The sequence below is a fragment of the Malaclemys terrapin genome, chromosome 1 (assembly GCF_027887155.1).
Source record: "Malaclemys terrapin pileata isolate rMalTer1 chromosome 1, rMalTer1.hap1, whole genome shotgun sequence".
NCBI lineage: Eukaryota > Metazoa > Chordata > Testudines > Emydidae > Malaclemys > Malaclemys terrapin.
The window spans coordinates 263,339,288-263,366,996 of NC_071505.1; the positions used below are offsets into that span (position 1 = coordinate 263,339,288).

The 27,709-nt window shown below is 42.3% G+C and overlaps 2 protein-coding genes across 12 annotated transcripts in view; both read left to right on the forward strand.

The window, feature by feature from the left end:
* Nucleotides 1–27,709, forward strand: part of MBNL2 (muscleblind like splicing regulator 2) — a 158,712-nt gene that overhangs the window by 82,021 nt on the left and 48,982 nt on the right. For all 11 annotated transcript variants that reach the window (XM_054012359.1, XM_054012284.1, XM_054012319.1 and 8 more), the window contains one exon: nt 25,848–26,012. In XM_054012359.1, the coding sequence (XP_053868334.1) occupies nt 25,959–26,012 (54 nt within the window). In that variant the 5' untranslated portion in view covers nt 25,848–25,958. The remainder of the gene's footprint in view (nt 1–25,847; nt 26,013–27,709) is intronic.
* LOC128828050 (SRRM2 protein homolog rsr-2-like) lies at nt 17,061–19,576 on the forward strand. Its single transcript, XM_054012373.1, has 2 exons — nt 17,061–17,708; nt 18,775–19,576. The coding sequence occupies exons 1-2, from the start codon at nt 17,168–17,170 to the stop codon at nt 19,290–19,292; spliced, it is 1,059 nt and encodes a 352-aa protein (XP_053868348.1). The 5' UTR covers nt 17,061–17,167; the 3' UTR covers nt 19,293–19,576.

Here is a 27,709-nt window from a genome sequence, read left to right on the forward strand (position 1 = left end):
AGTGGGACCTGGGGGCCTTTATTATATGTGAAAGCTTGATTGTATTTTTATTTCATCTTCAAACACAGAAAATTCCCATTTATTAGTACGCTGACTTGTGATTTTTCTTAATAGTAGGAGAGACGAGGAGAGTTAGGAATAATAACATTGTTATATCTCCTCTTAATGGACACACGACCAAAGAATTGAGATGGTTTCAATTTTGTGCATAAGTTCCCCAGTTATTTACTTTACCAAAGATAGTCAGATGCTTAGGTGGAGGCAGTATAAGTGCCTATATACAGTAATAGATATTTTCGCCCCACGATCCTCGTATTTATTGTGGGGATTTTTAGAATGCTGATGAAAAGTTGTAGACATTGGATTTCCTTCGTCTCAGGATTATCCTCTCAGCTACTGTGAGAGATTTGAAAACCATTTCAGAATACATCAAAGGGCTAGCTTTTTTTCTGGCATTCCTATCAGGCAGATCTGAAGTGTTGGAGAAATATTTTCACTATTTGATAATGCTCTAGTAATATAGGATCAGATCTTTGCAAAGAATATCAGGTATGCTTGCAAGTGGTTGATTGCATCTATATAGTTTGTCGGGCACTAGGTCATTTTAAATAGTCTGTCTGGGGTCCAGCATGGCTTATGTTGTATTCTGTTCTACTAAAACTTCAATCTTAAAGGCAAAGAATGAGTGTAATCCATTCCTAATGGTTCTCAATTAAATTGTTAATAGCTATTGAATATTAGGGAATTCAGTAACTGAAGTTGTTTAGTTTTACCCAGAAAATTGATCAATTCATCATCAATCCTAATATTCCTAGTCCCTTTCCTTTCCCTTATATGAGTTTTAAACACATCTAGAAAAAAAAAAAAAACCTGCTAGGCATGGATCTCCATTCATTCATTTATTTATTTATTTGCTTTCTTCCTCTTTCATTATGTGTTGACATACAGCATAAGGAAAACTGATAACGTGTGGCTTAGAATATGGCAGACAGCTGCACACTATAATGGAGCTTCTACTGAAGTGCCTAAAATAGCTAAAAATTGCTAGTTTCTCCACTCCATGTGGAGTTGGCATTTAAAACTAATTAGAAATTCTTCATCCACTGAAATATTGAGACCTGTGGCTGCTGTTAATATCAAGAAGTTTGAACACTGAGTTATGGAAGGTAGTGTTGCCTAGTGAATAGAGCACTGGCCAGGGACTTGGGAATCCTGGGTTCAATTCCCTGCAGTGCCACTGACCCGGGTGACCTTGGGCAAGTCACATCAACTTCTGTGCTTTAGTTCCTCCATGTGTTAAATGGGGATAATGATACAGGCCTCTTTTGTACAGGGCTTTGAAATGTACTGATGTGAAGTACTATATAAGAGCCAGATATTATCAATTAATGAAGAACTGTGAAATCAACATTAGGTAGGAGTGCAAAATAAACTGGCTTCTTTATGATCATTGTATAATGAAACTCTGTTGAGAGAGTTCTCGGTATGCCAAGAAATCAACTATAGTAATCATTGGGCACTACACACTGATGAAAGCTATCGTGTGTGTGTGTGTGTGTGTGTGTGGTGTGGAATATCAAATGGTCCATTAGTGTTAAAATATAAAGAATTCTTTTCAATTAAAAAGGAATTGCACTACTGTTTGAATTCCCCACTGATGAGGTAAAAGAGTTGGTTAAACCCCACTCAAATGCTGGTTGGTGACAGTATATTATGAATGTTTCTTCTGATGAATGGTGCTCATCCATCACAATTTTCCTAAGGCACACTGATGCAAAATCTGCAAAAGGAAAAGACAGATTTGCCCACGTAAATCTTTTTTTTTAGAATAGCTGTAATTTCAAAAACATTATGAAAAATTATAGTCTTGAATGTTTTAATGATTGACAGTTTAAACTACATTATATTTTTAACCTGAATGCCCTTCAGATGAAATCACTTTTGAAGTATTGTGGTAATTCTAATCACTGATGATGTACATGTCAGACAAGTAGAAGATGGAAACAAATATTTCACACTTTGTTGTTTGAAGAGAACTACCCCTGTGAAGACTCCAATCATTAATTTCTTTTTCTTCAACAAAACTTTCTCTTGCCCTCCAAACTTAGAAATTTGTGGAGGGGTTTTCAGCCTATACTAGCACATAAAGAAAGCTTTCAACTGAAGTCCTTTGTGATCTTACAGTAGCTGCATAATGACTTTGTTTTTCTTCTCTTCCCCAGTCTAAAAAAGGAAAAGTATAGAAGCAGTATCCTTCTAGCTCCACCTGTTAAGAAACCAGTCAGCAAAAAGTTCTTTCAATCTCAGGTGATGTTATTAGCCCCTTCCATCAGATTGTGTTTTGTTTTTGTTTTTCTTTTGCCTCCTCTGCCTAAGTGGGAGCAATGAAGTCCTCACCTTAACCCTCTGCTTCTGTCTCCTTCCCCTCACTTCTTAGCATCCAAAAGAAAAAGATAAGAAAATGAAAGAGAGGAAGGAATGGCGTGTGAGAGAACTAAGAAGAGAACCTCAAATTAAGAAAAGTATGGCTGTTGATGCCACTGCTCAAATTCAGGTTAAGGTAGCAGTCTGTGCTCCTTATGCCATCTCTATCCCTCTTTCCATTCAAGGTAGTCAATGACTTCTGTATGCAGGTGTGTGAGAATGGAATTGGGTAATGGGTGCTGCTGTAGCACAGTACTCATCATGTTAGTTCTTGGACCCGCTCTTCTGTTCTGGCACAGTAGGGTGCTTTTCTTCTTTCCCTAAGTGGCTTGAGCAGTGGCCTGCTAAACCCAGGGTTGTGAGTTCAGTCCTTGAGGGGGCCACTTAGGGATCTGGGGCAAAATCAGTACTTGGTCCTGCTAGTGAAGGTAGGAGGCTGGACATGATGACCTTTCAGGCCCCTTCCAGCTCTATGAGACAGGGGTGTATGTGTGTGTGTGTATATATATAAAAATGAACTGTTGGCTCTTTTATTATTTATTTATTTATTATTTGGTAAATTGTATGCTTAATAGTTTGCCAATTGGACTCTGCACTTGTCCTTGTTGAACCTTATCAGATTTCTTTTGGCCCAATCCTCCAATTTGTCTAGGTCACGCTGGACCCTATCCCTACCCTCCAGCATATCTACCTCTCCTCCCAGCTTAGTGTCATCTGTGAACTTGATGAGGGTGCAATCCATCCCATCATCCAGATCATTAATAACATGTTAATAGCATGTGAATTGTGTTTGTAGAGCAGGGATCTTAACCTGTTCTACAGTGCGTACTTTTAATATAAGTTACATTAGTTGGAAAGCTATATGATTTGCTAAATTCACATTTTATGTTCTGTATAGGTGACATAATGGTATAACTGTCTATTGTTTTAATAGCCTTGTTCACTGTTGCTTGTGTAATTATGTAGAGTAAAAGAGACTCTCTATATATCAGTCTTTTCTAGAGGTACAATTACATTTTTTTGGCTATGTTTTCAGGCTCCACTTGATTAGTGTTTTATTACTAGTCTGACACATGTAGGTCCTTTTATACTTTTAAGAAATTTCTATGCATTTTTCATCACCTTTCCAGCCTGAATTGGGAATTCATATCAGACTCCACTCACATTGGCAAGCTCCCTCGGCTAAATGCATGATTTATTAATAACACAGCTGTAGCTTCAGCACTCTCATTAAGAGCTGGTAAACACTCTTCATTTTGTAAAGAGACAAGATAATGTACTTTTAACCTCTACAATTATGTAACTTCTCCTAGACTATCTATTGAAATATTGGACTAGGATATTGCTTTTTCCTTTTGTTAGTAAAGTAACCTTGTGCTTGGCTAATAAAAGATGAAAACTGCAAAGAGAAACAGCCTTTGCGTCTGTTATTTGTGTTACGATGGGGCATAATGGCCCCAGCTAACAGCCATGTTCTAGTGTGCAAGTCAGCGTACATACGCCCATAATAAGAGACAGTCCCTGCCTCAGAGTTTACAGTCTAAGTAGACAAGACTGGCAAAGACAGAAGGAAAAAACAGGGGCTTGGGCGGGGATTAGTTACTCGCCCAAGGTTATACAGAACCACAGTGGCAGAGTCAGAAATAGAACCCAGGACCCCTGACTACCAGTTCAGTCCAGTGCCCTGCATTGCCCCTGTATATACTGCACTTTGAGACATATAGCTGCTATGTAGCTTGTTTTAGAATTTTGATACTGTAAATATTTGTTCCATAGGCTTCCACATGATATATCATGAGTTTGTTGACATCCTCTGTAATACACTAGCATAGTCCATTGATATCTTGCAGATTTACCAAATCGTACTCGTAAGCCTTTTCTAAATGGAAGTATTTCTTTTTGATTAAACATTGCTCCCAATTTAAACGCAGTCTCAAGTTCACTTAAAGAGGGTAACATTTTCAATAAGACTTTGTGTGTAATAAAATTTACAGCATTTTCTTCCTTTTCCGTTTTGAACAAATCAAAGTCAGTCATCTCATTATCAAAATATATCTCCTAACCCTTTCATGTAATCTTATTAGCTTTACAGCTGTTTGTGAAATGGATTCCTGTTCCTGCTGCATTCTTGAGAGAACTCTCGTTTGCTAGAGTATCAACTAAGTTGTTTCCTCATTTATCTGGTCAGAATTTTTATAAAATTCTTCTTTTCTGTTTCAGAGTAACAGCCGTGTTAGTCTGTATCCGCAAAAAGAAGAACAGGAATACTTGTGGCACCTTAGAGACTAACAAATTTATTAGAGCATAAGTCCACGAAAGCTTATGCTCTAATAAATTTGTTAGTCTCTAAGGTGCCACAAGTATTCCTGTTTTTCTTTTCTGTTATGCTGTCTCTCCATGTTTCTTTGCCAACTGATTTGCAATTGACAACTACAGCTGTGTTCACTGGCCTCCCTTCTTTCTGACTGATTTTTAGATAGATAGAAAAGTTAAAGAACACTCTGTCATTACCAAAATTTTTACCTCTTACTGAGTCTGACTGTATTTAAGTACAGACTATAATACATTTAGTGACTGAGTACATTGGTTGTCACTAAAAAGTTAATATGTGCCATTAGTTACCAATCAGTACAGTCTGAGATGATCACAGTTCTATCCTGTGTTTAAAATAGATATTTTTGGTAAGAGTTAATATTTACCAATAAGTAGCTTCTAATGTAAATTTATGTAGTGCTCTCTGTTGAACTCAGTAGCACTCGTGAACTGAATGCCACTTACTCGCCATTGTGTGCCTTAGACCTTAGTCCATCCCGTGCTTTGATGCACATTGGGCTACCCACATTTGCCATTCTTGCCTGTCAACTGCCCTTCTCTCCAGATCTTCCCATTTCATGTTGAGGTGCTTGATGTCGTGCAGAACTGTTCGTTTCCATGTTATTCATGGTCTTCCTCTCTTTCTCCTTGCGTTTTCTGGCTTCCATTCAAGGGCGGTATTTTTGTTACGCGTTCTCTTTCCTTTCTCAGCACATGTCCCAGCCACTGATGTTTTCTTTTGTAGATTATTTGTGGGAGGGTGCCTTGTCCAGTAACTTTTCTGACTTCTTCCATTGTGTGACTTCTCGTGTTAAATACTTCTCAGTATAAGGGTAGAAGAATTGGGCCCAATCATGTTTACGCTACGGCTGCTATAGCTGCATTGCTACAGCTGTGGCTCTGTAGCACCGTTGTGTAGATGCTTCCTATATCAACAAAAGAGTTTTTTTTTTCTGGCACTGTAGGTAATCCATCTCTCTGAATGGCTGTAACTAGATTGATAGAAGAATGCTTCTATTGACCTAGCTGTGCCTACGCTGGGTGTTACGTTGGCTTAGCTATGGTGCTATGACGTGTGATTTTTTCACACCCCAGAGTGCTGTAGCTATGTCTCCCTGACTTTGAGTGTAGACTAGGTCTCTGAGTAGCGCATTCTTGGTAGTGCATAAATCACTCACAAACTATCTTTACTAGAACTGCAAACACATTTATTTTAATATAAAACCTAAGGGTGGGATTTTCCAAAGTGCTCAGCATTGCCTTAACACTACTCTTACTGAAATCCATGGGAGCGGAATTAAGTCAATGCTTGGTGCTTTTAAAAATCCCATCCTAACCGTTCCCCTCCCTGCTTTCCCCAGTTCCTGACAATATTTCTGTAATCAACTTTGTCCTTATTGTTCTGTGGTCACACAAATGGGGAATCCAAGATTTAAAAAAATAAGACTAATAAAGGCCTTTTCTGCTGTTTGGAAGCAGCCTCTGTATTTTTTTCAAAGCAGTTTAATCCCTGTTGCATTTGTCTTCATGGTTGATGTCAGGGTCTGTTTAAAAAAGATGTGGTTGTTACGCACAAATATGCAGTGAAATTTTTAAATTGTTTGCTGACCTCTTAGGAATCAAGGGAGATTATGCCAGGCTGGGGAAGACGCTTAAGGAAATCGAGGCTCAGATCATCTTCAGTGGGATTCTGCCTGTTCCTAGAGAAGGGCAGCAAAGGGGTGACAGGATTGTGATGATAAATAGTTGGCTAAGGGAGTGGTGCTATAAAGAGGGCTTTGGGATGTATGGCCACTGGGAGGCTTTCGGGGACAGAAAACTGTTCTCACGGGACGGACTTCACCTAAGTAGGGAAGGAAATAGACTTCTGGGAGGGAGGCTGGCACATCTCATCAAAAGAGCTTTAAACTAGGAATTTGGGGGAGACGGTTGGGAGATGTCCAGTTAATCTCCACATGAGATTATAACATTGAGAGGGAGGACGATGAGATAAGAACGGATATAGCCGGGGGAAGAGATTGGACATAAGGAGGAGGGGTAGTATGGATACTAGACTAATAGGTCATACTGGCGGTACGGTGTCCGTACCAAATTGGACAACGAATGTGAGAGAGGCCAAACGGCATAAATTAAGATGTTTATACACCAATGCGAGAAGCCTAGGTAACAAAATGGAGGAATTGGAGCTCCTGGTCCGAGAAATGAAACCGGATATCGTAGGAATAACCGAAACATGGTGGAACGGTAGTCATGACTGGAGTACAGGTATGGAAGGGTATGTTCTGTTTAGGAAGGACCGGAATGAAGGCAAAGGTGGGGGAGTAGCATTGTATGTCGATAATGAGGTAAACTGTAAAGAAATAATAAGTGATGGAATGGATAAGATGGAGTCTGTCTGGGCAATACTCACACTGGGTAAAAGAACTACTAGAGCCTCCACTGGGATAGTGCTTGGGGTGTGCTATAGATCGCCGGGATCTAGCCTGGATATGGACAGAGAACTCTTTAATGTTTTTAGGGAAGTAAATACTAATAGGAACTGTGTAATCATGGGAGACTTTAACTTCCCGGATATAGATTGGGGAACAAATGCTAGTAACAATAATAGGGCTCAGATTTTCCTAGACGTGATAGCTGATGAATTCCTTCATCAAGTAGTTGCTGAACTGCCGAGGGGGGATGCCATTTTAGATTTGGTTTTGGTGAGTAGTGAGGACCTCGTTGAGGAAATGGTTGTAGGGGACAACCTTGGCTTGAGTGATCAATTCGGTTTAAACTAAATGGAAGGATTAACAGAATTAAATCGGAGACTAAGGTTTACGATTTCAAAAGGGCTAACTTTAATAAATTAAGGCGACTCGTTAGGTAAGTGGATTGGACTAACATATTTATGGATCTAAAGGTGGAAGGCGCCTGAGATTATTTCAAGTTGAAGTTGCAGGAGCTGTCGGAGGCCTGTATCCCAAGAAAGGGAAAACGGTTCATGGGCAGGAGATTTAGACCGAGCTGGATGAGCGAGCATCTCAGAGGGGTGATTAGGGAAAAACAGAAAGCGTACAAGGAGAGGAAGATGGGAGGGATCAGCAAAGAAACCTACCTTATTGAGGTCAGAGCATGTAGAGATGGAGTGAGAAAGGCCAAAAGCCGTGTAGAGTTGGACCTTGCGAGGGGAATCAAAACCAATAGTAAGAGGTTTTATAGCCATATAAATAGGAAGAAAACAAAGAAAGAAGAAGTGGGACCACTTAAGACTGTAGATGGAGTGGAGATTAAGGATAATCTAGGCATGGCACAATGTCTAAACGAATATTTTGCATCGGTCTTTAATGAGGCTAATGAAGGGTTTAGGAATAGTGGCAGCATGACGGATGGGAATAAAGAAGGGGGGGTTGACATTACCGTATCCGAGGTAGAAGCCAAACTCGAACAGCTTAATGGGACTAAATCGGGTGGACCCAGATGATCTTCATCCGAGAATATTAAAGGAACTGGTGCAAGAAATTGCAAGCCCGTTAGCCATAATTTTTAATGAATCTGTAAACTCGGGGGTGGTACCGTTTGACTGGAGAATAGCTAATGTGGTTCCTATTTTCAAGAAGGGGAAAAAAAGTGACCCGGGTAACTACAGGCCTGTTAGTTTAACATCTGTAATATGCAAGGTCTTGGAAAAAATTTTGAAGGAGAAAGTAGTTAAGGACCTTGAGGTCAATGGCAATTGGGACAAATTACAACATGGTTTTACGAAAGGTAGATTGTGCCAAACCAACCTGATCTCCTTCTTTGAGAAAGTAACAGATTTTTTAGATAAAGGAAATGCGGTGGATCTAATATACCTCGATTTCAGCAAAGCGTTTGATATGGTACCGCATGAGGAATTATTGGTTAAATTGGAAAAGATGGGGATCGATATGAAAATCCAGAGGTGGATAAATAACTGGTTAAAGGAGAGACTGCAGTGGGTCGTACTGAAAGGTGAACTGTCAGGTTGGAGGGAGGTTACCAGTGGAGTTCCTCAAGGTTCGGTTTTGGGTCCGATTTTATTTAATTTATTTATTACTGACCTCGGAACTGAATGTAGGAGTGTGCTGATAAAGTTTGCGGATGACACAAAATTGGGAGGTATTGCCAATTCGGAGCAGGATCGGGATATCCTGCAGGGAGATTTGGATGACCTTGTAAACTGGAGTAATAGTGATAGGATGAAATTTAATAGTGAGAAGTGTAAGGTTATGCATTTAGGGATGACTAACAAGAATTTCAGTTATAAGCTGGGGACGCATCGGTTGGAAGTAACGGAAGAGGAGAAGGACCTCGGAGTCCTGGTTGATCGCAGGATGATTATGAGTCGGCAATGTGACGTGGCCGTGAAAAAAGCTAATGCGGTCTTGGGATGCATTAGGCGAGGTATTTCTAGTAGGGATAAGGAGGTGCTGGTTCCGTTATACAAGGCATTGGTGAGACCCCATTTGGAGTACTGTGTGCAGTTCTGGTCTCCCATGTTTAAAAAGGATGAATTCAAACTGGAACGGGTACAGAGAAGGGCCACTAGGATGATCCAAGGAATAGAAAATCTGTCGTATGAAAGGAGACTCGAGGAGCTCGGTCTGTTTACCTTAACCAAAAGAAGGCTGAGGGGGGATATGATTGCTCTCTTTAAATATATCAGAGGGATAAATACCAGAGAGGGAGAGGAATTATTTCAGCTCAGTACTAATGTGGACACGAGAACAAATGGATATAAACTGGTCGTTGGGAAGTTTAGGCTTGAAATTAGACAAAGGTTTCTGGCCATCAGAGGGGTGAAGTTCTGGAACAGCCTTCCGAGGGAAACAGTGGGGGTGAATGACCTCTCTGGCTTTAAGATTAAGCTTGATAAATTTATGGAGGGGATGGTTTGCTGGGATAACTTGATTTTAGTCAATAGGTCAATAACGTGCCATCGCTGGTAATTAGTAACAATGGTCAATGATGGGATATTAAAAGTTACTACGGAGAACTTTTTCCGGAGGGTCTGGCTGGAGAATTTTGCCCACATGCTTGGGGTTCAGCTGATCGCCATATTTGGGGTCGGGAAGGAATTTTCCTCCAGGGTAGATTGGCAGAGGCCCTGGAGGTTTTTCACCTTCCTCCGCAGCATGGGGCAGGGGTTGCTTGCTGGAGGATTCTCTGCGAATTGAAGTCTTTAAATCATGATTTGGGGACTTCAACAGCTGAGTCAAGGGAGAGAATTATTCCAGGAGTGGGTGGGTCAGCTTTTGTGGCCTGCATCATGCGGGAGGTCAGACTAGATGATCATAATGGTCCCTTCTGACCTTAAAGTCTATGAGTCTATGAGTTAGCGTTAGTGAAATGCTTTAAAGGTATTTAGACCTATTTGCTGTAGTGTATGCATGAATCTGCAAGTTACCTACTCCAAAAGAGAACAGTAAAAACAAATTGGAGACTAACCAGTTTTTTTTACAAACAGCACTCCATTTCTGCCAACCTTCCTATGTCACTTAGCATCTTAGATTTCAGGAAAGCGACCATGTCTTTCTGTATGTTTGTACAGTGCCTGGCACAATGAGACTTTGCTTCTGATTAAGGCTGCTAGATGCTACTGTGGTAGAAATACAAAATATTAGTAATTTGTTTTTTCACACTTCCCATCTACTGACTTTGTCAGTTTTACAAAAGCTGGACTGCTAGTATACTTCAGGTGCTCCAGTGCAGTTGCCTTTGTGGTCCGTGAAGATCCATATGTACCTTAGAGTGTAAAATTTAGTCCACTTTTTCCAGAGCTGTAAAAATTCCTGCCAAGGCTTGGCTGATGCTGGTAAGCAAACAAGGAAATAAACTAAACAGAACTATTCTAGTTTCTGGAAACATTAGACATGAAGGGAATAAATTAATGTTGACCAAATGGAAAAAGATCAGATCATTGGGGAAAGACGTGTTTATTTTTAAGATTCTCAAACTGTAACTGAGTCAATGATTATATAAGAAGCTGACAATGTCATTTTAAACTGCTCTAGTTTTAGTTTTTCTTTGCCTTCCAAGTATACACACTTACATTTGTGAAAGTAACCTCAAGGTTGTTCATCAAATTTATTTACCATTTCATATGCATCTTTTTTGGCATCTGCAGTATTTACTACAGTTTTTTCCTTCAGAGCAACCTAAGGCTTTGTCTCCACTGGAACCTGAACGACGAAATTTGGTCGTTCGGAAGTGTGAAAAAAACACACACACCCCAAATGACAAAAGTTTTTCCGACAAAAAGCACCGGTGTGAACAGCGCTTTGTCGGCAGGAGATCTCTCCTGCCGACAAAGCTACTGCCGCTCATTGGGAATGTAAGTTGTTTTTTTTTTGTTGTTTTTTTTGTCGGCGGGAGAGCTCTCTTCTGCCAACAAACAGCGGCTACACTGCGCAACTTTTAGCAGCCTGGCTGTAGTGACACAGCTGTGTCGCTAAAAGGTGCGTAGTGTAGACGTAGCCTTAATATCATGTATGCTTCCTTTGATATTAAGGCAAATTGTCAAACCATTCTCTGTACTCACACCGTGAAACCCATTCCAATATTTTTGTTTAAAAAAGCATCTTGAGAGAGACAAAAACTCTGTATTACCAATGTATTCTTCAGTAGAACATTTTGTTTTTCCATTTCAATAAATAACTCCTATTAAGTCTTTCATGTTAAGTATCTTCTTAGACATGATAGTTTCCTTTTTGTGAGATTTTCATTTTTCTTCATTATTTTATAGTTTTGTCTGTCACTGTGTTCACAGAAAGCTCTTTCACTGACTTTAGGAATACATTAAACTCTTTTTGTTATGCCAATTTGCAGTAATTTTAGCATATTATCCAAAATCAGCAGATGAGTAACTGATGGTTTTTCCTCCCTCTTTAGTAACTAAAACAATCTACATTAATTTGAGCGTTTTACTTTCATTTCCTTTTTCACCTTAGATTAAGAAGGTGAACATGTCCTTGATGTTTTCTTGCGATGCAAATATGAGAGCGTAGGCACATACACTCATATTAGTGGGTGAACTTGAAGGAATTGTTATGGTCCTGTGGATAAGGAATTAATTTGTTTCCCCAATTTTCCAAGTTTTTATAGTAATTTATGTATATTACATTTGAAATAGTTTAGTTGTTCAGTGTGTTTTTCCCTTATGCCTTGTTTATGCTCGTGGTAATCCACTGATAGCAACTGAATGCAAACTGAGGCAATCCAACTCTTTGAATCAAAGGATTAGCATCTGTCATTTTAGTATAATCTTATTGGTTGTTATTTAATTGAATTTAACCTCATAATTCTGGGATCTCTCTTTCATTTTCTTTAAAGGCATTGAGTCCAATTCTGTTCTCAGATCAATATAAATCAGGCATAATTCTATTGAGAGTAATCCAGTTATATTTTCACAAAGATAAACAAAGATACTCCAGACACACAAGCATATGAAATTCAGGGCTTATTTATATGACATAAAGAAGCAAAAAATGGCACAAGTCAAATTTGTAAAAAATCTTTTGCAAGTCACCTTGAAGCTTGAAGTCCGGGAACATTTACACATGTACTTAACTTCCAGGATGGTATTCAGAATCAATTATAAGGGAACTTTTTTGAGGGGTGGCGGGGGGGCAGGCTGGGGGATTTTAGTTTTATTCATCTGGCTAGAATGGCTGTGGTTTTGTTTACTATCTATGCTTGTTGTAAGAGGAGAACTGGGGATAGGAGAGCTTGCTAGAGGGTATGAGGCAGATAGATCTGCACATAAAAATTAAACTCTCAAATTGTGATTTTTGGGAGGAACGAATTTTTTAGTTTGACCAACTTAAACTTTAACCTTTCATCCAGATTTGGTTAATCAGAAATGCTGGTCCAAGTTCAGTTGCTGAATACCAAAATATAAAGGGGAGGAAGTTATAAGTATTTGTCTGCTTGGAAACAGTCCCTCTGTTTGCATAGCTGAGTGAATGTATGATTGGTCTTTTCCAGTGATTTCAGTTCCAGCTTTCTGCCTCACAGGATCAAAAATCATGAATTGGAACCCCCACACACACCCACACCCACACACCAAAAATGCTGAGGTTGTCCCAATAATCATGAGATTTGTTTTATATATGTATATATATTAGATATATATAAATATATATATATTTTTTCTCTGTTTACAGTCTGTCTTTTGGTTATTGAACTACCCCTGCCCATCGTGTGTGTTTGTGCGATAATTAGTGTTGCCCGCACTCCTAAATATACTGGGTAATGTGATGGTGGCTCCTGCTTCAGGAGGTCTTATCCCCACATCTACCCACCCCCTGCCCAGCAATTAATACTGTCCCCCATTTCCCCCTTTAACCCCACCCCAACCCCCAGTTCAGTCCCCAGCTTCACCTCTGCTCCTCCTAGGGCTTTTCACCTTCCTCTCCCAGGCCTGGAGAGCTGCAGCCCTGTGTTTCCTCCTCCTGCCTCCCTTGCTGTGAGAACTTCCGGCAGCGCTGAACTTTGAGAGGGGGATGGAGCTTTTTGCAGCATCGCGAGACAAGCTCCAGAACCCTCCAAAATCCCGTTGCTCATGAAAAAATTGTCAATATTCTGGGAGCATTGCATCTTTAAAGTTATTTTTGAGTTGGGACATTTTAGAATCGTCAAGGTGTAATACCTGTGGATTGGCCTGTAAACCTCAGATGTCACAAAGCACCTACAGACCTGTTGACTGACGGATTTGGGTATATTATATTGATCCAGGGATTTTCCTACCTCAGAATTACTGGAACGGAGAAGTTCTTCATTTTCCAAAAGGTGACTAGAAGCCTACACTGACTAGACTAAAAAGACTACACTGGGTAATGCCAGAAGGCGAGTGCCCCATTCTGATTTACCTAGGAACTCTGGAGGGTTCAGTGCCAAAGGGGAGGAAACAGGCTACCAGCTTCATAAACTGAAGGAAAGGCTTGTGGGTCTTCACTTCTGGCTTGTTAGCCTGTTTGGCTCATTTGCGTGCAAAGGCTGCTGTCATTGCTGCTACTGTCACCATTGGCCATGTGATGTCACTGTACTTGACAAAGAGGCCTCTAGCTTTCTCCAACCCGCTGACTGGCCATTGAAGAATGGGGGTCCAACAACGTGCCACATCTAAGATTCAATATCTATAAGCAAGTAGCCTCTAGTCAGCCAGCAAGTCCATTGCCATAAAATATCTGAGCTGATTAGGATTGCCAACCCTCCAGGATTGGCCTAGAGTCTCCAGGAATTACAGATTAATCTTTAATTAAAGATTGTCATGTGATGAAATCTCCAGGAATACATCCAACCAAAATTGGCAACCCTAGAGCTGATACGAGCATGAGTCGAGCTTTTCAGTCTATGTACAGTAAAAGATTTTTTTTATCCAGCATGTTGGGTGAATGGGATGTGCCAGTAAGTGAAAAATTCCGGTTAACTAAGAGGGAGGGAGTTTGGGCATGGGAGGGAGTCCGGGGCACAGTCTCTGGGAGGGAGTTTGGGTGCAGGAGGAGGCTCGGCGCAGGGGGTTGGGGCATGGGAGGGGTTTGAGAGTGCCGGATCTGGGGGGCACTCACCTCAGGTGGTTCCCCAGAAGCGGCGACCTGTCCCTGCTGTTCCTAGGCACAGGCTCAGTTAGGCGGCTCTGCGCACTGCCTCTGCCTACAGGCAGCACCCCCGTAGCTCCCATTGGCTGCGGTTCCCGGCCAATGGGAGCTGCAGAGCCAACACACAGGGCAGGGGGCAGCGCACAGAGCCACCTAGCCACGCCTCCGCCTAGGAACAGCAGGGCCAGGTTGCTGCTTCTGGGGAACCATACAGAGCCAGGTAGGGAGCCTGCTGGCCCCGCACCAACCGGACTATAAACCGGAATTTCTATGAAGATTAGAAATGCCGGTTTATAGAGCATTCTGGTTGGTACAGGCCTGGATAACACCGCTTTTACTATACCAGCTTCCTGAGGCTAAATGACACCACAAGAGTCACAACAACCATTAACTTTTTTGGGGGGGGGTAATTTTTTATTTCTAGATTGATGCCTCTGTCCCAGCATTCTCAACTTGTTTTTAACTCCAGCAGGTAGCTGTGGGCATGTGTGAATAGGAGTGTGTGGCTAAACCCCACAGAAGGCATGGTGCTATTGAATAAGTCCTCAAATACCTAAAATACCCTAGGTTAAACAGCCTTGCTGTCTAAAGCAGTGGTCTCCAAAGTGGGGTGTGCAAGAGGATCCTTGGCAGTGCGCGGCAGAGAAGCGTTTTGTGGTCCCCCCCCCCCTCCCCTTCGGCAGTTCGGGTGGGAGTCCGAGCGACTTTTTGTTTGTTTGTTTGTTTGTTTTGGCAGTTTGGGTGGGAGTCTGAGTTTTTTATTTTATTTTATTTTGCTTCGGCGCGGCAGGGGATGCGTGCTCAAAGTTGTTTTACTGGTAGGGGTGCGCAATCAAAAAAGTTTGGAAACCACTAGGTATGGTTTAAGGTCTAAAGGTATGTCTGCAGTGCAGTTAGACACTTGCAGCTGGCCCATGTCTAAGGGGCTGTTGAACTGCAGTATAGATGTTCGGCCTTGGGCTGCAGTCTGAATTCTGGGACCCTTCCACCTCCCAGGATCCTAGAGCATGAGCCCGAATGTCTGTGGCCATAATTAAACAGTCCCTTAGCCTGAGTCCCATTAGCTGGAGTCAGCTGGCGTGGGCCAGCCATGGGTTTTTAATTGCAGTTTAGGTATACTTGAAGAGATGTCACACACATCTCATAGGTTAGGAGTTGTATGTTTAATCCTGTGAAATAATGTTATTTTCACCTAAATTTGTCATTTGAGTGTTAAATGTAACAAGCTGTTTCATCTAGAATTGTATTGGAATATTTCATGTAATCCTGTGATTGGGAAGGAAAGAGACTGGCTGATCACCCAATCACAAATAATTTGAGGGAAACTGCTTTAATTGGTATCAGAGCTGTGATCTCAACATTATCTTCAACCATGGAGTGATTGACCCTCCTCCCTGTACCAGCTCTTTGTCTGGAACATAAATATATTGATGTGCAGTGTTAATGCCCTGTTACTTTGGAGACTGATACTGTAGTTAAACAAGATTGCTGCCTTCCCAAATTTTACATAATGCAGGAATGGCAAAAGAGTGCACAGGATATGTGGATTTTAAATCTTACTGTACACAGCTATAGATTTTTTTTAAATTTCTGCACTAGTTTCACTTAACCTATTTTAAAGTAATAATTCTAAGCACTTACAAAGTACGCTACATTTAAAAAGCATTGTAAGAACACTGGGCTGTCTTGTGCCATTGATTTTTAGGCAAACTACCCATTGTTCTTAATGTGGAAATCTGCTTAAAACCAGTGGCATGATATGGCTGAATAAGGGATCTATTGCGGTTGGTAAGCTGCAGCCTGCAGTAGGTCAAGTGTGGGAAGACACCACTCTGGTGACAATTATCAAAAGCATTGTATGGGAGTTCTGAGAGCCTTTCTTTGTCATTCCAGGCATTCCACTAACTACCAGTTCTGAAATTTCCTTTGACATTTTCCTACTGGTTTCCACATCTGTCCTTTACAGTTAACCAGTTCAGTACTGCTGGGATTGCTGATAGCATGCATTTATTCCTTTAAACCTACAGTGTGCCCAGATATTACTTGATGACATCTCAAATACCTGTAGTAGCAGTAGTAGTAATAATTGGCTACTTATATAAAATTTTATTTGGAAAGAATAAGGAATTTTAAACTCTTGGGACAGAATTTTTAAAGAGATACATTGACCTGGCTTCCATTTGAATGCATGCAGTTTTAGTGCACTAACGTTGTCCTGTGTAAGTGATCAAATCTATACATGCAGAAGCCATTTGTGCTCAAATCAAGTTTGTGCGTGTCAACTCTCTTCATGCACATGAGTGATAGGATGCAAAATTTGCATGGACCACATCTTAAAAAGCAGGCCTTTGCAGTACTGTTTGTGATCTGGGAAGGGAAAATAAGTAAAAGAGGGAGTGTAATTTCTAAGACCATCATTTGAAGCCCTCTACAGCTGTGTGCTACTCTGAGGCCTGGTCTACACTACGACTTTAATTCGGATTTATCAGCTTTAATTCGAATTTACCCTGTAACTGTCCTCACAACGACGCTATTTATTTCGATGTAAAGGGCCCTTTAAATCGATTTCTGTACTCCACCCCGACGAGCGGAGTAGCGCCAAAATCGATTTTAACATTTCGAATTAGGGATTGTGTGGCCGCAATTCGATGGTATTGGCCTCCGGGAGCTATCCCACAGTGCATCATTGTGACCGCTCTGGACAGCAATCTAAACTCGGATGCACTGGCCAGGTAGACAGGAAAAGCCCCGCGAACATTTGAATTTCATTTCCTGTTTGCCCAGCGTGGAGAGCACAGGTAACCACAGATAGCTCATCAGCACAGGTAACCATGCAGGCTGATAATCGAAAAAGAGCACCAGCATGGACCGTGAGGGAGGTACTGGATCTGATCGCTGTATGGGGAGAGGATTCAGTGCTTGCAGAACTTCGTTCTAAAAGACGAAATGCAAAAACTTTTGAAAAAATCTCCAAGGGCATGATGGAGAGAGGCCACAATAGGGACTCTGAGCAGTGCCGCGTGAAAGTCAAGGAGCTCAGACAAGCGTATCAAAAAACAAAGGAGGCAAACGGTCGCTCCGGGTCAGAGCCGCGGACATGCCGCTTCTACGCCGAGCTGCATGCAATTCTAGGGGGGGCTGCCACCACTATCCCACCTGTGATCGTGGATTCTGGGTCGGGGATAGTCTCATCAGCGACGCCTGAGGATTCTGCCGATGGGGGAGAGGAGGAGGATGAGGATGAGCTTGCAGAGAGCACACAGCACTCCATTCTCCCCAACAGCCAGGATCTTTTTCTCACCCTGACTGAAGTACCCTCCCAAGCCTCCCAAGCCAGTACCCAAGACTCTGACCCCATGGAAGGGACCTCAGGTGAGTTTACCTTTTAAAATATAAAACTTGTTTTAAAAGCAAACGGTTTTTAATGATTACTTTGCCCTGAGGACTTGGGATGCATTCGCGGTCAGTTCAGCTACTGGAAAAGTCTGTTAACGTGTCTGGGGATGGAGCGGAAATCCTCCAGGGACATCTCCATGAAGCTCTCCTGGAGGTACTCCGAAAGCCTTGCCAGAAGGTTTCTGGGCAGTGCATCCTTATTCCCTCCTCCATGGTAGGACACTTGACCACGCCATGCTTGCAGCAAGTAATCTGGTATCATTGCCTGACAAAGCCTGGCAGTGTATGGTCCCGGTGTTTGCTGGCATTCAAGCAACATCCGTTCTTTATCTTGTTGTGTAATCCTCAGGAGAGTGATATCACTCCTGGTAACCTGGTTGAAATACGGGAACTTAATTAAGGGGACAGAGGTGGCCGTTCCTACTGGGCTGTTTGCCTGTGGCGGAAAATAAATCCTTCCCTGCAGTTAGCCAAGCGCAGATGGGAAATTGGCCCTGAGTTTTTCGCGTTTGGCTAGCAGGGATCTTCCCTGTTACCAGCCACGCGGTGGGGGGAGGGGTACTGTGATCATCCCAGAGAATTCATGGCGGGAGGGGGGCGGCGGGGGGGGGGGTTAGTTTGGTGCCTGCAGGGATCTTCCCTGATACCAGCCACGCGGTGGGGGGGAGGGGTACAGCGATCATCCCAGAGAATTCATGGCGAGAGGGGGGGTGGTTAGTTTGTTTTCTGCTGCTGCTGCTGAATGTTAACAGAAAAACCGCAGCACTCTACAGGCTATGCTTGGTATGTGGGAAAGGAGGGCGCAGAAGCTGGAAGACAATGGCTTACCATGGCCGCATGCAAGCCGAATTCTGTTGCCCAGACCTGTGATCTCTAGCAGCAAAGCCACAGGCACTCAGCATTAAGAGGCAAAATGCGACCTTGCACAGAAATCACATGTGCTATGTAGTGTGAATAGTGTTGGTCACCGTGAAAGAGTATAAGCATTGTTCTGCAAAATGTAGCTTTTTAAACAATTCTCTCTTGTTTCCCCTCCCTACAGCAGCTGCAAATTCCTCAAGCATCCCTCCTCCATCCCGAAGGTTATCACAGATAAGGCGTCGTAAGAAGAGAACGCGAGACGAGATGTTTTCTGAAATTATGGAATCCAGCCGCAGTGACAGAGCTAATCTGAATGAGTGGAAGGAAACAGTTTCAAAGTATAGGAAAGAAGCCAGTGAATGTGAGGACAGGAGGGACCAACGTGAGGACAGGAGGGACCAACGTGAGGACAGGAGGGACGCTCGAGATGAGAGGTGGCGGCAGGAAGACCAGAGGAGCAAGGATGCAACGCTGGGGCTGCTGCGTGATCAAACAGACATGCTCCGGCGTCTGGTGGAGCTTCAGGAACGGCTGCTGGAAAACAGACTGCCGCTTCAGCCCCTGTTCCACCCTCCCCCCTCCCCATGTTCCGTATCCTCCTCACCCAGACGTGTAAGAACACGGGGGGGGGGGAGGCTCCGTACACCTTCCCATTCCACCCCAGTAGACAGCCCAAGCAAAAGGCTGTCATTTTTTTAACCTTTTCTTTGTGGCTTTTTCCTTCCCAGCAATCCTCCTCCCAAATACCACCCGGGTTCCCTCCCTCTTTTTCTAATCTATTAATAAAGAATAAATGATTTTTAAATGATAGTGACTTTATTTGGTTTGAAAGAAAGCTGGGGGAAGGGGGAGGGTGGGTTCCTTACAGAAAATGAGTCAATAAAGGGGGCGGGTTTTCATGAAGGAGAAACAAACAGATATTTCACACTGTAGCCTGGCCAGTCATGAAACTGGTTTTTAAAGCTTCTCTGATGCACAGCGCTTCCTGGTGTGCTCTTCTAATCGCCCTGGTGTCTGGCTGCGCGTAATCAGCAGCCAGGCGATTTGCCTCAGCCTCCCACCCCGCCATAAAGGTCTCCCCCTTACTTTCACAGAGATTGTGGAGCACACAGCAAGCAGAAATAACAATGGGGAGATTTCTTTGGCTGAGGTCAGAGCGAGTCAATAATGATCGCCAGCGACCTTTTAAACGGCCAAATGCACATTCTACCACCATTCTGCACTTGCTTAGCCTGTAGTTAAACAGCTCCTGACTCCTGTCCAGGCTGCCTGTGTACGGCTTCATGAGCCATGGCATTAAGGGGTAGGCGGGGTCCCCAAGAATAACTATTGGCATTTCAACATCCCCAACGGTTATTTTCTGGTCCGGAAAGTAAGTCCCTTGCTGCAGCCCTTTAAACAGAGTAGTGTTCCTGAAGACGCGAGCGTCATGAACCCTTCCCGCCCAGCCCGCGTTGATGTTAGTGAAACGTCCCTTGTGATCCACAAGTGCTTGCAGCACCATTGAAAAGTACCCCTTGCGGTTTATGTACTCGGTGGCTTGGTGCTCCGGTGCCAAGATAGGGATATGGGTTCCGTCTATCGCCCCACCACAGTTAGGGAATCCCATTGCAGCAAAACCATCCACTATAGCCTGCACATTTCCCAGAGTCACTAACTTTCGTAGCAGCACCTGAGTGATTGCTTTGGCTACTTGCATCACAGCAGCCCCCACCGTAGATTTGCCCACTCCAAATTGATTCCCGACTGACCGGTAGCTGTCTGGCGTTGCAAGCTTCCACAGGGCTATCGCCACGCGCTTCTCAACTGTGAGGGCTGCTCTCATCTTGGTATTCTGGCGTTTCAGGGCAGGGGACAGCAAGTCACAAAGTTCCATGAAAGTGCCCTTACGCATGCGAAAGTTCCGCAGCCACTGGGAATCGTCCCACACCTGCAACACTATGCGGTCCCACCAGTCTGTGCTTGTTTCCCTTGCCCAGAATCGGCGTTCCATGGATAGAATCTGCCCCATTAACAACATGATCTCCAAAGCACCGGGGCCCGTGGTTTCACAGAATTCTGTATCCGTGTCCGTGTCCATGTCCTCATCATGCTTGTCGCTGCGCTGCCGCCGCCGCTGCCTCCTCGCCTCGTTTTTCTGGTCCTGGCTGAGCATAAACTCCACGAGAATGCGCGAGGTGTTTACAATGTTCATGACTGCTGTCTTGAGCTGAGCGGGCTCCATGCTTGCCGTGGTATGGAGTCTGCAGTGTTCACCCACCCAGGAAAAAAGGCGCGAAAATGGTTGTCTGCCGTCCGTTGCTTTCATGCAGGGAGGGAGGAGGGAGGGAGGAGGTGAGGCTGTACCCAGAACCACCTGCGACGATGTTTTTTGTCCCATCAGGCACTGGGACCTTAACCCACAATCCCAATGGGCGCGGGAGACTGCGGGAACTATGGGATAGCTATGGGATAGCTACCCACAGTGCAACGGTGCAGAAATCGACGCTAGCCCCGGTACTTGGACGCACACCACCGAATTAATGTGCTTAGTGTGGCCGCATACATTTCGACTTTATACAACCTGTTTTTCAAATCCGAATTATATAAATTCGGATTAATCCCGTAGTGTAGACATACCCTGAGTCTGCTTCAGAGGCACCTCATTCAAAAGCCATTTCTATTTCTGTGATCGATTTGGTCAGGAAAGATTTTTTTCGGGCAGGGGGAGTCAGTTTTTTCAGATCTGTAAGGAAATGTTCTGAACAATAATGTTTTATTTAACATACTCGAGACTTTTTAAGAATTTAGCAGGGGACTCTTGAGAGTGGAAGCTGAGAAGGAAGTAAAGTCTATGAGTAAGAGACACAGTAAGCCGAGAATCAATGTCTGTCCCAGGTCGGAGGAGGGCAGTAGTGTCTCAAAGTTTGAATAGCATGCAAAGATATAGTGTTAATACTGACTTTCCAAGATTCCACAACTATCAAGGGTTTTATAGAGAGGTAAAAGGTTAAAAATGTGTTCTTTCATGGGGATCTTAATGAGCTTATCTTGGCCTTGAAAGATATTCCTGTAGCTAGTATTTATTCCCTGTGGTGATTTTTGATAAACACCTACATTACTCTATTAATGTCCCTTCTTTACCTCTGTATTTTAATGGATTTTTCCAGCTGTGTATGTCTCTGGGGAAGAATCATAAGGACCTTATAACTAAGCAATGGAAAGTTGTTTTGTTTTGTTTTTTTTCCCTAATTTCTCAATTTATCTATTTTTCTAATTTTTCAATCATCTACAGGTAAAAACAACGAGAAGTCCTTGTGGCACCTTAGAAACGAACAGATTTATTTGGGCATAAGGTTTCATGGGCTATAACCCACTTCATCAGATGCATGGAGTGGAAAATACAGTAGGCAGGTATAAATACACAGCACATGAAAAGATAGAAGTTGCCTTACCGAGGAGGGGGTCAGTGCTAACGAAGCCAATTCAGTCATGGTAGATGTGGCCCATTCTCAACAGTTTGCGTAGAGACTGTCCGGTTTGTCCAGTTTACATGGCAGAGAGGCATTGCTGGCACATGATGGCATATATCACGAATTAATTTGCAAACTTGACACCATCAAATTAGGTCTGAATAAAGACTGGGAGTGGCTGGGTCACTGCAAAAAATAATTTTAAAATTAATGTTTAAAAATCTATGTTTATTATGCCTGGTTTAATTACTAAATACAGTCTTGACTTTTTAACTTTGCTACTACATATTTTTAACAAGAATATCACACTGTTCAATTCTTTTTGTTTTAGTAACATAAAAATTTCTCCTATGTTCTATAATATGAAAGGATGGAGATAAAAGAAAATAAGACAATTTCTGTTTTAGGCTGATGTTGATTTATCCTTTCTGTATATTTTTAGCTATATGCCTTCTGAATCAACGCAGCTTATAGTTATTAATTTTGGTCTCCAAATATTCTCTGCCAAATAGTGTGCTGTGCTACACCAGTGTAAATCTGAGGTAACTTCAGTGGAATTACTTTGGATTTACACTCGTCTGAGAGCAGAATTTGGCACAGTGTAGTGTCAACTGTAATAAAAAGACAGGGTGAGTGCAGTAATATCTTTTATTGGACCAACTTCTGTCATGAGAGAGACAAGCCTTCCCACTACTCAGAGCGCTTCCTTAGGTCTGGGAAAGGTACTCAGAGTGCCACAACCAAATACAAGATGGAACAGGTGGTTCAGCATAAGTAGTTAGCACATATTTTAAGGCACAATCCAAGGTGGAGTGGCCTGTTAATACTCCTGTAGTCATAGGACAAAAAAATGGGGGTTAGTGGGTTACAGATAGTTATAATCCAGTGTGTTTATTAAAACCATGATTTTGAATATCTAGCACGGTTATGAATTTAAGCTCCCAGGTTCATCTTTTGAAAGTGTTGTGCAAGTTTTCTTTGAGGATGAGGACTGATAGTTCAGATATAAAATTGTTTTGTGAAAAGTGTTCACCCATAGGTGATAGGGTGTTTTTGTCTTTTATCATTTTCCTGTGTGAGTTCATTTGAGAGCATAGTGATTGTATGGTTTCACCCACATAGTTATTATTGGGGCATTTAGTGCAGTGGATGAGGTACACCACATGTTGTGATAGGCATGTGTAGTAGTGGATCTTGAAAGGTGTGTTCTAGGGAGGTGTTGATCATTGTAACAATGGAGATATAATCACTATGCTCTAGAACAGGGGTGGCCAACCTGTGGCTCCGGAGCCACATGCGGCTCTTCAGAAGTTAATATGCGGCTCCTTGTATAGACACAGACTCTGGGGCTGGAGCTACAAGCGCCAACTTTCCAATATGCTGGAGGGTGCTCACTGCTCAACCCCTGGCTCTGCTACAGGCCCTGCCCCCAGTCCACCCCTTCCTGGCCCCTCCCCTGAGCCTGCTATGCCCTCGCTCCTCTCCCTCCACACACACCCCCAGCCTCCTGCACGCCACGAAACAGCTGATCGGGAGGTGGGGAGGGGGAAGGCCCTGATCGATGGGGCTGCACACTGGGAGCGGGGGGGGGGGGGAGCTGATGGGGGGGGCTGCTGACATATTACTGTGGCTCTTTGGCAGAATTGGTAAATTCTGGCTCCTCAGGCTCAGGTTGGCCACCCCTGCTCTAGAATGAACTCACACAGGAAAATGATAAGACAAAAACACTATAGCCGTGTTAACTGGCCGCTCCACCTTGAATGGTCCCTTAGAATCTGTGCTAAGTACTTATGCTAAACTATCTGTTTGATCTTGTTCTAGCTATAACACTTTCCCAGACCTGAAGAAGAGCTCTGTGTAGCTCAAAAGCTCATCCCTCTCACCAACAGAAGTTGGCCCAATAAAAAATATTACCTCACCCACCTTGTCTAATATCCTTGGATCGAGATGGTAATAACAACACTACATAAAGCTGTAATAATTATAAACGTTCTTTTATGAGCTGGGTGAAATCTTGTTCTGGGAGGTAAAACCCCATTTAGAATGATAGGTGTAAACTCATCTCAGTTAACATAACTCTATGCATAAGCCCCCACCTAATACAAAAGGAGTATTCAAACCCATCCCAGAGCTTTTATTAACTATTGTTTTAGGTGGGTGTGTATGTATGAGGGGAAGGCAGAAGAGAGGAAAAAACTGAGGACATCTACAAAATTAAATCAACCTAACTTACATCAGCATACAGCCGCCTCGTAATTACATCGCTTGTGTGTGTGTCTGCTTTTTGCTCCTTGTGTCAGCGGTGCATGCCCTCACCAGGAGCACTTGTATCAATTGTATTGTCAGTGTGAGGCATTGTGGGGCGGCTCCTGAAAGCCGGTAACAGTCGACATAAGCAACGCAGTATTTCCACTGACACTGCATCAATATAACTACATTGACCCTTGACTCTATGCCACTTGGGGGAGGTGGAGTTATTAAGTCGGCGTAGTGAGGCAGTTACAATGGCAGGAGCTAAATTTAAGTGTAGACACTTCCATAGTTAGGTCAACTTAAGCTACTTTGCATCATCCTGACTTTGTAGTGTCAACCAGATCTGAGAGAGAAAACCTGAAAGGTTAGCTGAAAGCACTGTGGCTGACACCAGAAGAAACCTGAGAAGAGGTTTTAGGGTTGGGTTTCAGGCTGAAAAGAGTGTTCTTGGTTCTGTGAGTAGGCTTGCAGAATTCGTTTTTTATTTTTTTTATTTTTTATAATTTTGACGGATAATATCAATGTTTAGTTTAAAGCTTTTTTTTTCCCCCTTTTTATTGATTTTAAATTTTCAGTTGTACAAAGATATGGGGGGAGTTGGACAATAATTATTTAATGACATTGAGATTCAAAAAGTTAAAGCTTTACAACCATTGAAACACGAATTATCAACATTATATGCCCAAATATACAAAATAAATATCCTTAAATCAAACTCTAAGAAGTTCTCAAGCAGCATTTTTCTTTCTTTGACTATCTGTAAATTTCTGTGATGATCTATGGAAATATTTTTTCCAGCATTTGTATGTGTATGGTGAAATTGACATTTATTGACATTTACCAATAAAAATCTAATCATTCCAATCCTAATTGTGAAGAAAAAAAATCTGTTTCCTGCTATTGTTTCCTCCTGTTTCAGAGACATAGGACTTTGTATATTCTTTGTAAAGAAACAAAACTGCATCAAAGAAATACCTATCACCAAATCCTACATCCAACTGGAACCCCCAAATTCGACTAGCTGTTCAAGTCGAAAAGGAGCAACAATACAATGAAGTGGAAGCACACAAAAAATTACTAATGTTAAGACTTGTAGTTCTGCAAACATACATTTAATATTCAGTGTTTAAAAGCTATGTTTTATTTTAAATTAAAATGTTAAATCTATTAATATTAATTATTAACATTTACATTGTGGTAACATCAGAGGCCATGATCAGGATATCTTGAGAGGAAATTCAAGCAGTCTGGCTAATATTCAGGGTATTAATTCTGTAGCAATGTCCTATATTTACCAATTAACATACCATCAATCATTTTCTAAAATTAGCCTGTTTTTTTTAATTTTCAGTTGATAACATTAGTGACCAACTACAGTTACTGGCCTGAGGCACAGCTGTAAACTGTCATCTCCTCCTATCTAGTCACTTAATTCCAAGGAAATGCCTTGCAACTCAATTTTTATTGCTTAATTGATGGTGTAATATTTTGCTTTGAGACACCAAACTGCCATTCAAAGCTATAAAGCAACTGATATAATTTTTTGCAGGGTCGTTGTACAAGAGAGAACTGCAAGTATCTTCATCCACCAACACATTTAAAAACTCAACTAGAAATTAATGGCAGGAACAACTTAATCCAACAGAAAACTGCAGCAGCAATGCTTGCCCAGCAGATGCAGTTCATGTTTCCAGGATCACCAATTCAGCCAATGGTAAGTATCCTTTTTCAAATGATGTGGTGGGTAATTAAAGTTCAGATGTGAGATTGGGTTGACCTGAAAATGGCCTCTAAACACCTTACAACTTTCATTGTCAATGAAAATAAATTGCTATTTAAAGACTGTGTGAAGTACAGAAATGCTGGAAAATATGCACAAAATTAAATTTGCGTGCTGAGATGTCATCATAGATGTGGCACATCCCCCATTCCCTATCTCGGCCTCATCCATTCTCTCCTCCCTACCTTTCCCACCCCCTAACCCCCCGCACTTTCTTTCTTTCTCAGGCTTTGAGACCCAGCTACTTGGGTTAGCTTTGCAATGGCTTTGTGCAAGATCCCCACTTGAGTGGAAAGAGTTACAACAACCATAACCATTTGAGTAGTATTGCAGTGTCTTCTTTCCCCACTTCTATGAGCTTAATAATTTTAAATAAATCTTTCATCTCAAATTGTTTCTTTAGTCCCTTCCAGAACAGAACAAGTGATCATGTGTTCATGGGTTGTGCTTGCTTCCTAGCTTGAAGTCTGAAGTGCCCCAGAATGACATAGACAAAGAGAAATGATGATATGGGACTTCACAAGCTTCAAAAGTTCCACCTTTTGAAATCATACGTAAAACAGTCTGGGGCACTTCCTGCAAATCCAGATACAAAGCAAGCACCTTGCAGCCATGAACACCAGATTGGTATATATGTATAAATGATCAGTCCTATTGTACTGTTCAAACAGGTCAGGGCCATCTTTGTAACAAACAATAAAGATTAGAGGAGAGTGGACGCTACTGCTTTATCTCAAGCGCATTGTGACCCAGTGGGAACACTTAGGGTCAAAGCCAGCTTTCACTGACTTCATGGATCAGATGTGTGTGTATGTGTGTATATCAATCTCACACACACGCAAGAGAGAAAGGAGACAATATGAGGGGAGCAGGGAGAGTGGACAGCAGGGAGGGTCACTGAGGGGACAGGGAAATTTAATAGGACAGGCAGAGAGATCTTGTGGTTTAAGAAAATGAAGCCTCGTTTATATTAGCAAGTTTGGTTTTCCCAGTGGACCAGTCACTTACGCCCAGTCAGTTGCACCCTAGATCTCTCACCAAAGACAACGGTTGTAGCCAATCCTATAATAAACTATCTAAGGATTTATTAACTAGGAAAAAGCAATGAGTTATTTATAAGGTTAAAGCAGGTAAACGTGCATGCACAAATTAGTTGCAGTCTTATGTTCCGAAAGGGTAATAGAAGCTGCTGTAATATGCAAGGTATATATGTACTTTAGGGCTAACCCAGGCCAAGCCCAGGGGAACTTTTGTTTATGCTTAGAAGTCTTTGCACCTTACAGTAGCTAAGCAGCTTAGAGGTACAGTTCTTTCTTATCAGTGATTTTTATTCCCTTCCCCCCAGAGTTCAGGTTGATGGGACATGTCCACCTACACATCTTCTCTACATGGGTGTTGGGAGGAGCAATCGACAGAGTTCTTGTTCTTCGATGTTTCACAATGGCTCATTTAGTTTCAGTGGGCCTTCTTGGTGGGCCAGACCTAACACCTTCTGTAGGAAGCCAGCATTTCTACATTTAATTAATGTTCCTTTTCTGTTTGATGACTTACACAATTACCAAGGATTACCATTCAAACACCTACTATAACTTTATACAGTAAAAGCTGTTTTATCTGGCATGTGGAGGATG

Excerpts from the sequence above, each read along its gene's own strand:
- LOC128828050 (XM_054012373.1), top strand. The coding sequence starts at position 17,168 with ATGCAGGCTGATAATCGAAAAAGAGCACCAGCATGGACCGTGAGGGAG. Across the intron at positions 17,709-18,774 it reads CCCCATGGAAGGGACCTCAG|CAGCTGCAAATTCCTCAAGC; the intron begins GTGAGTTTACCT and ends CCCTCCCTACAG.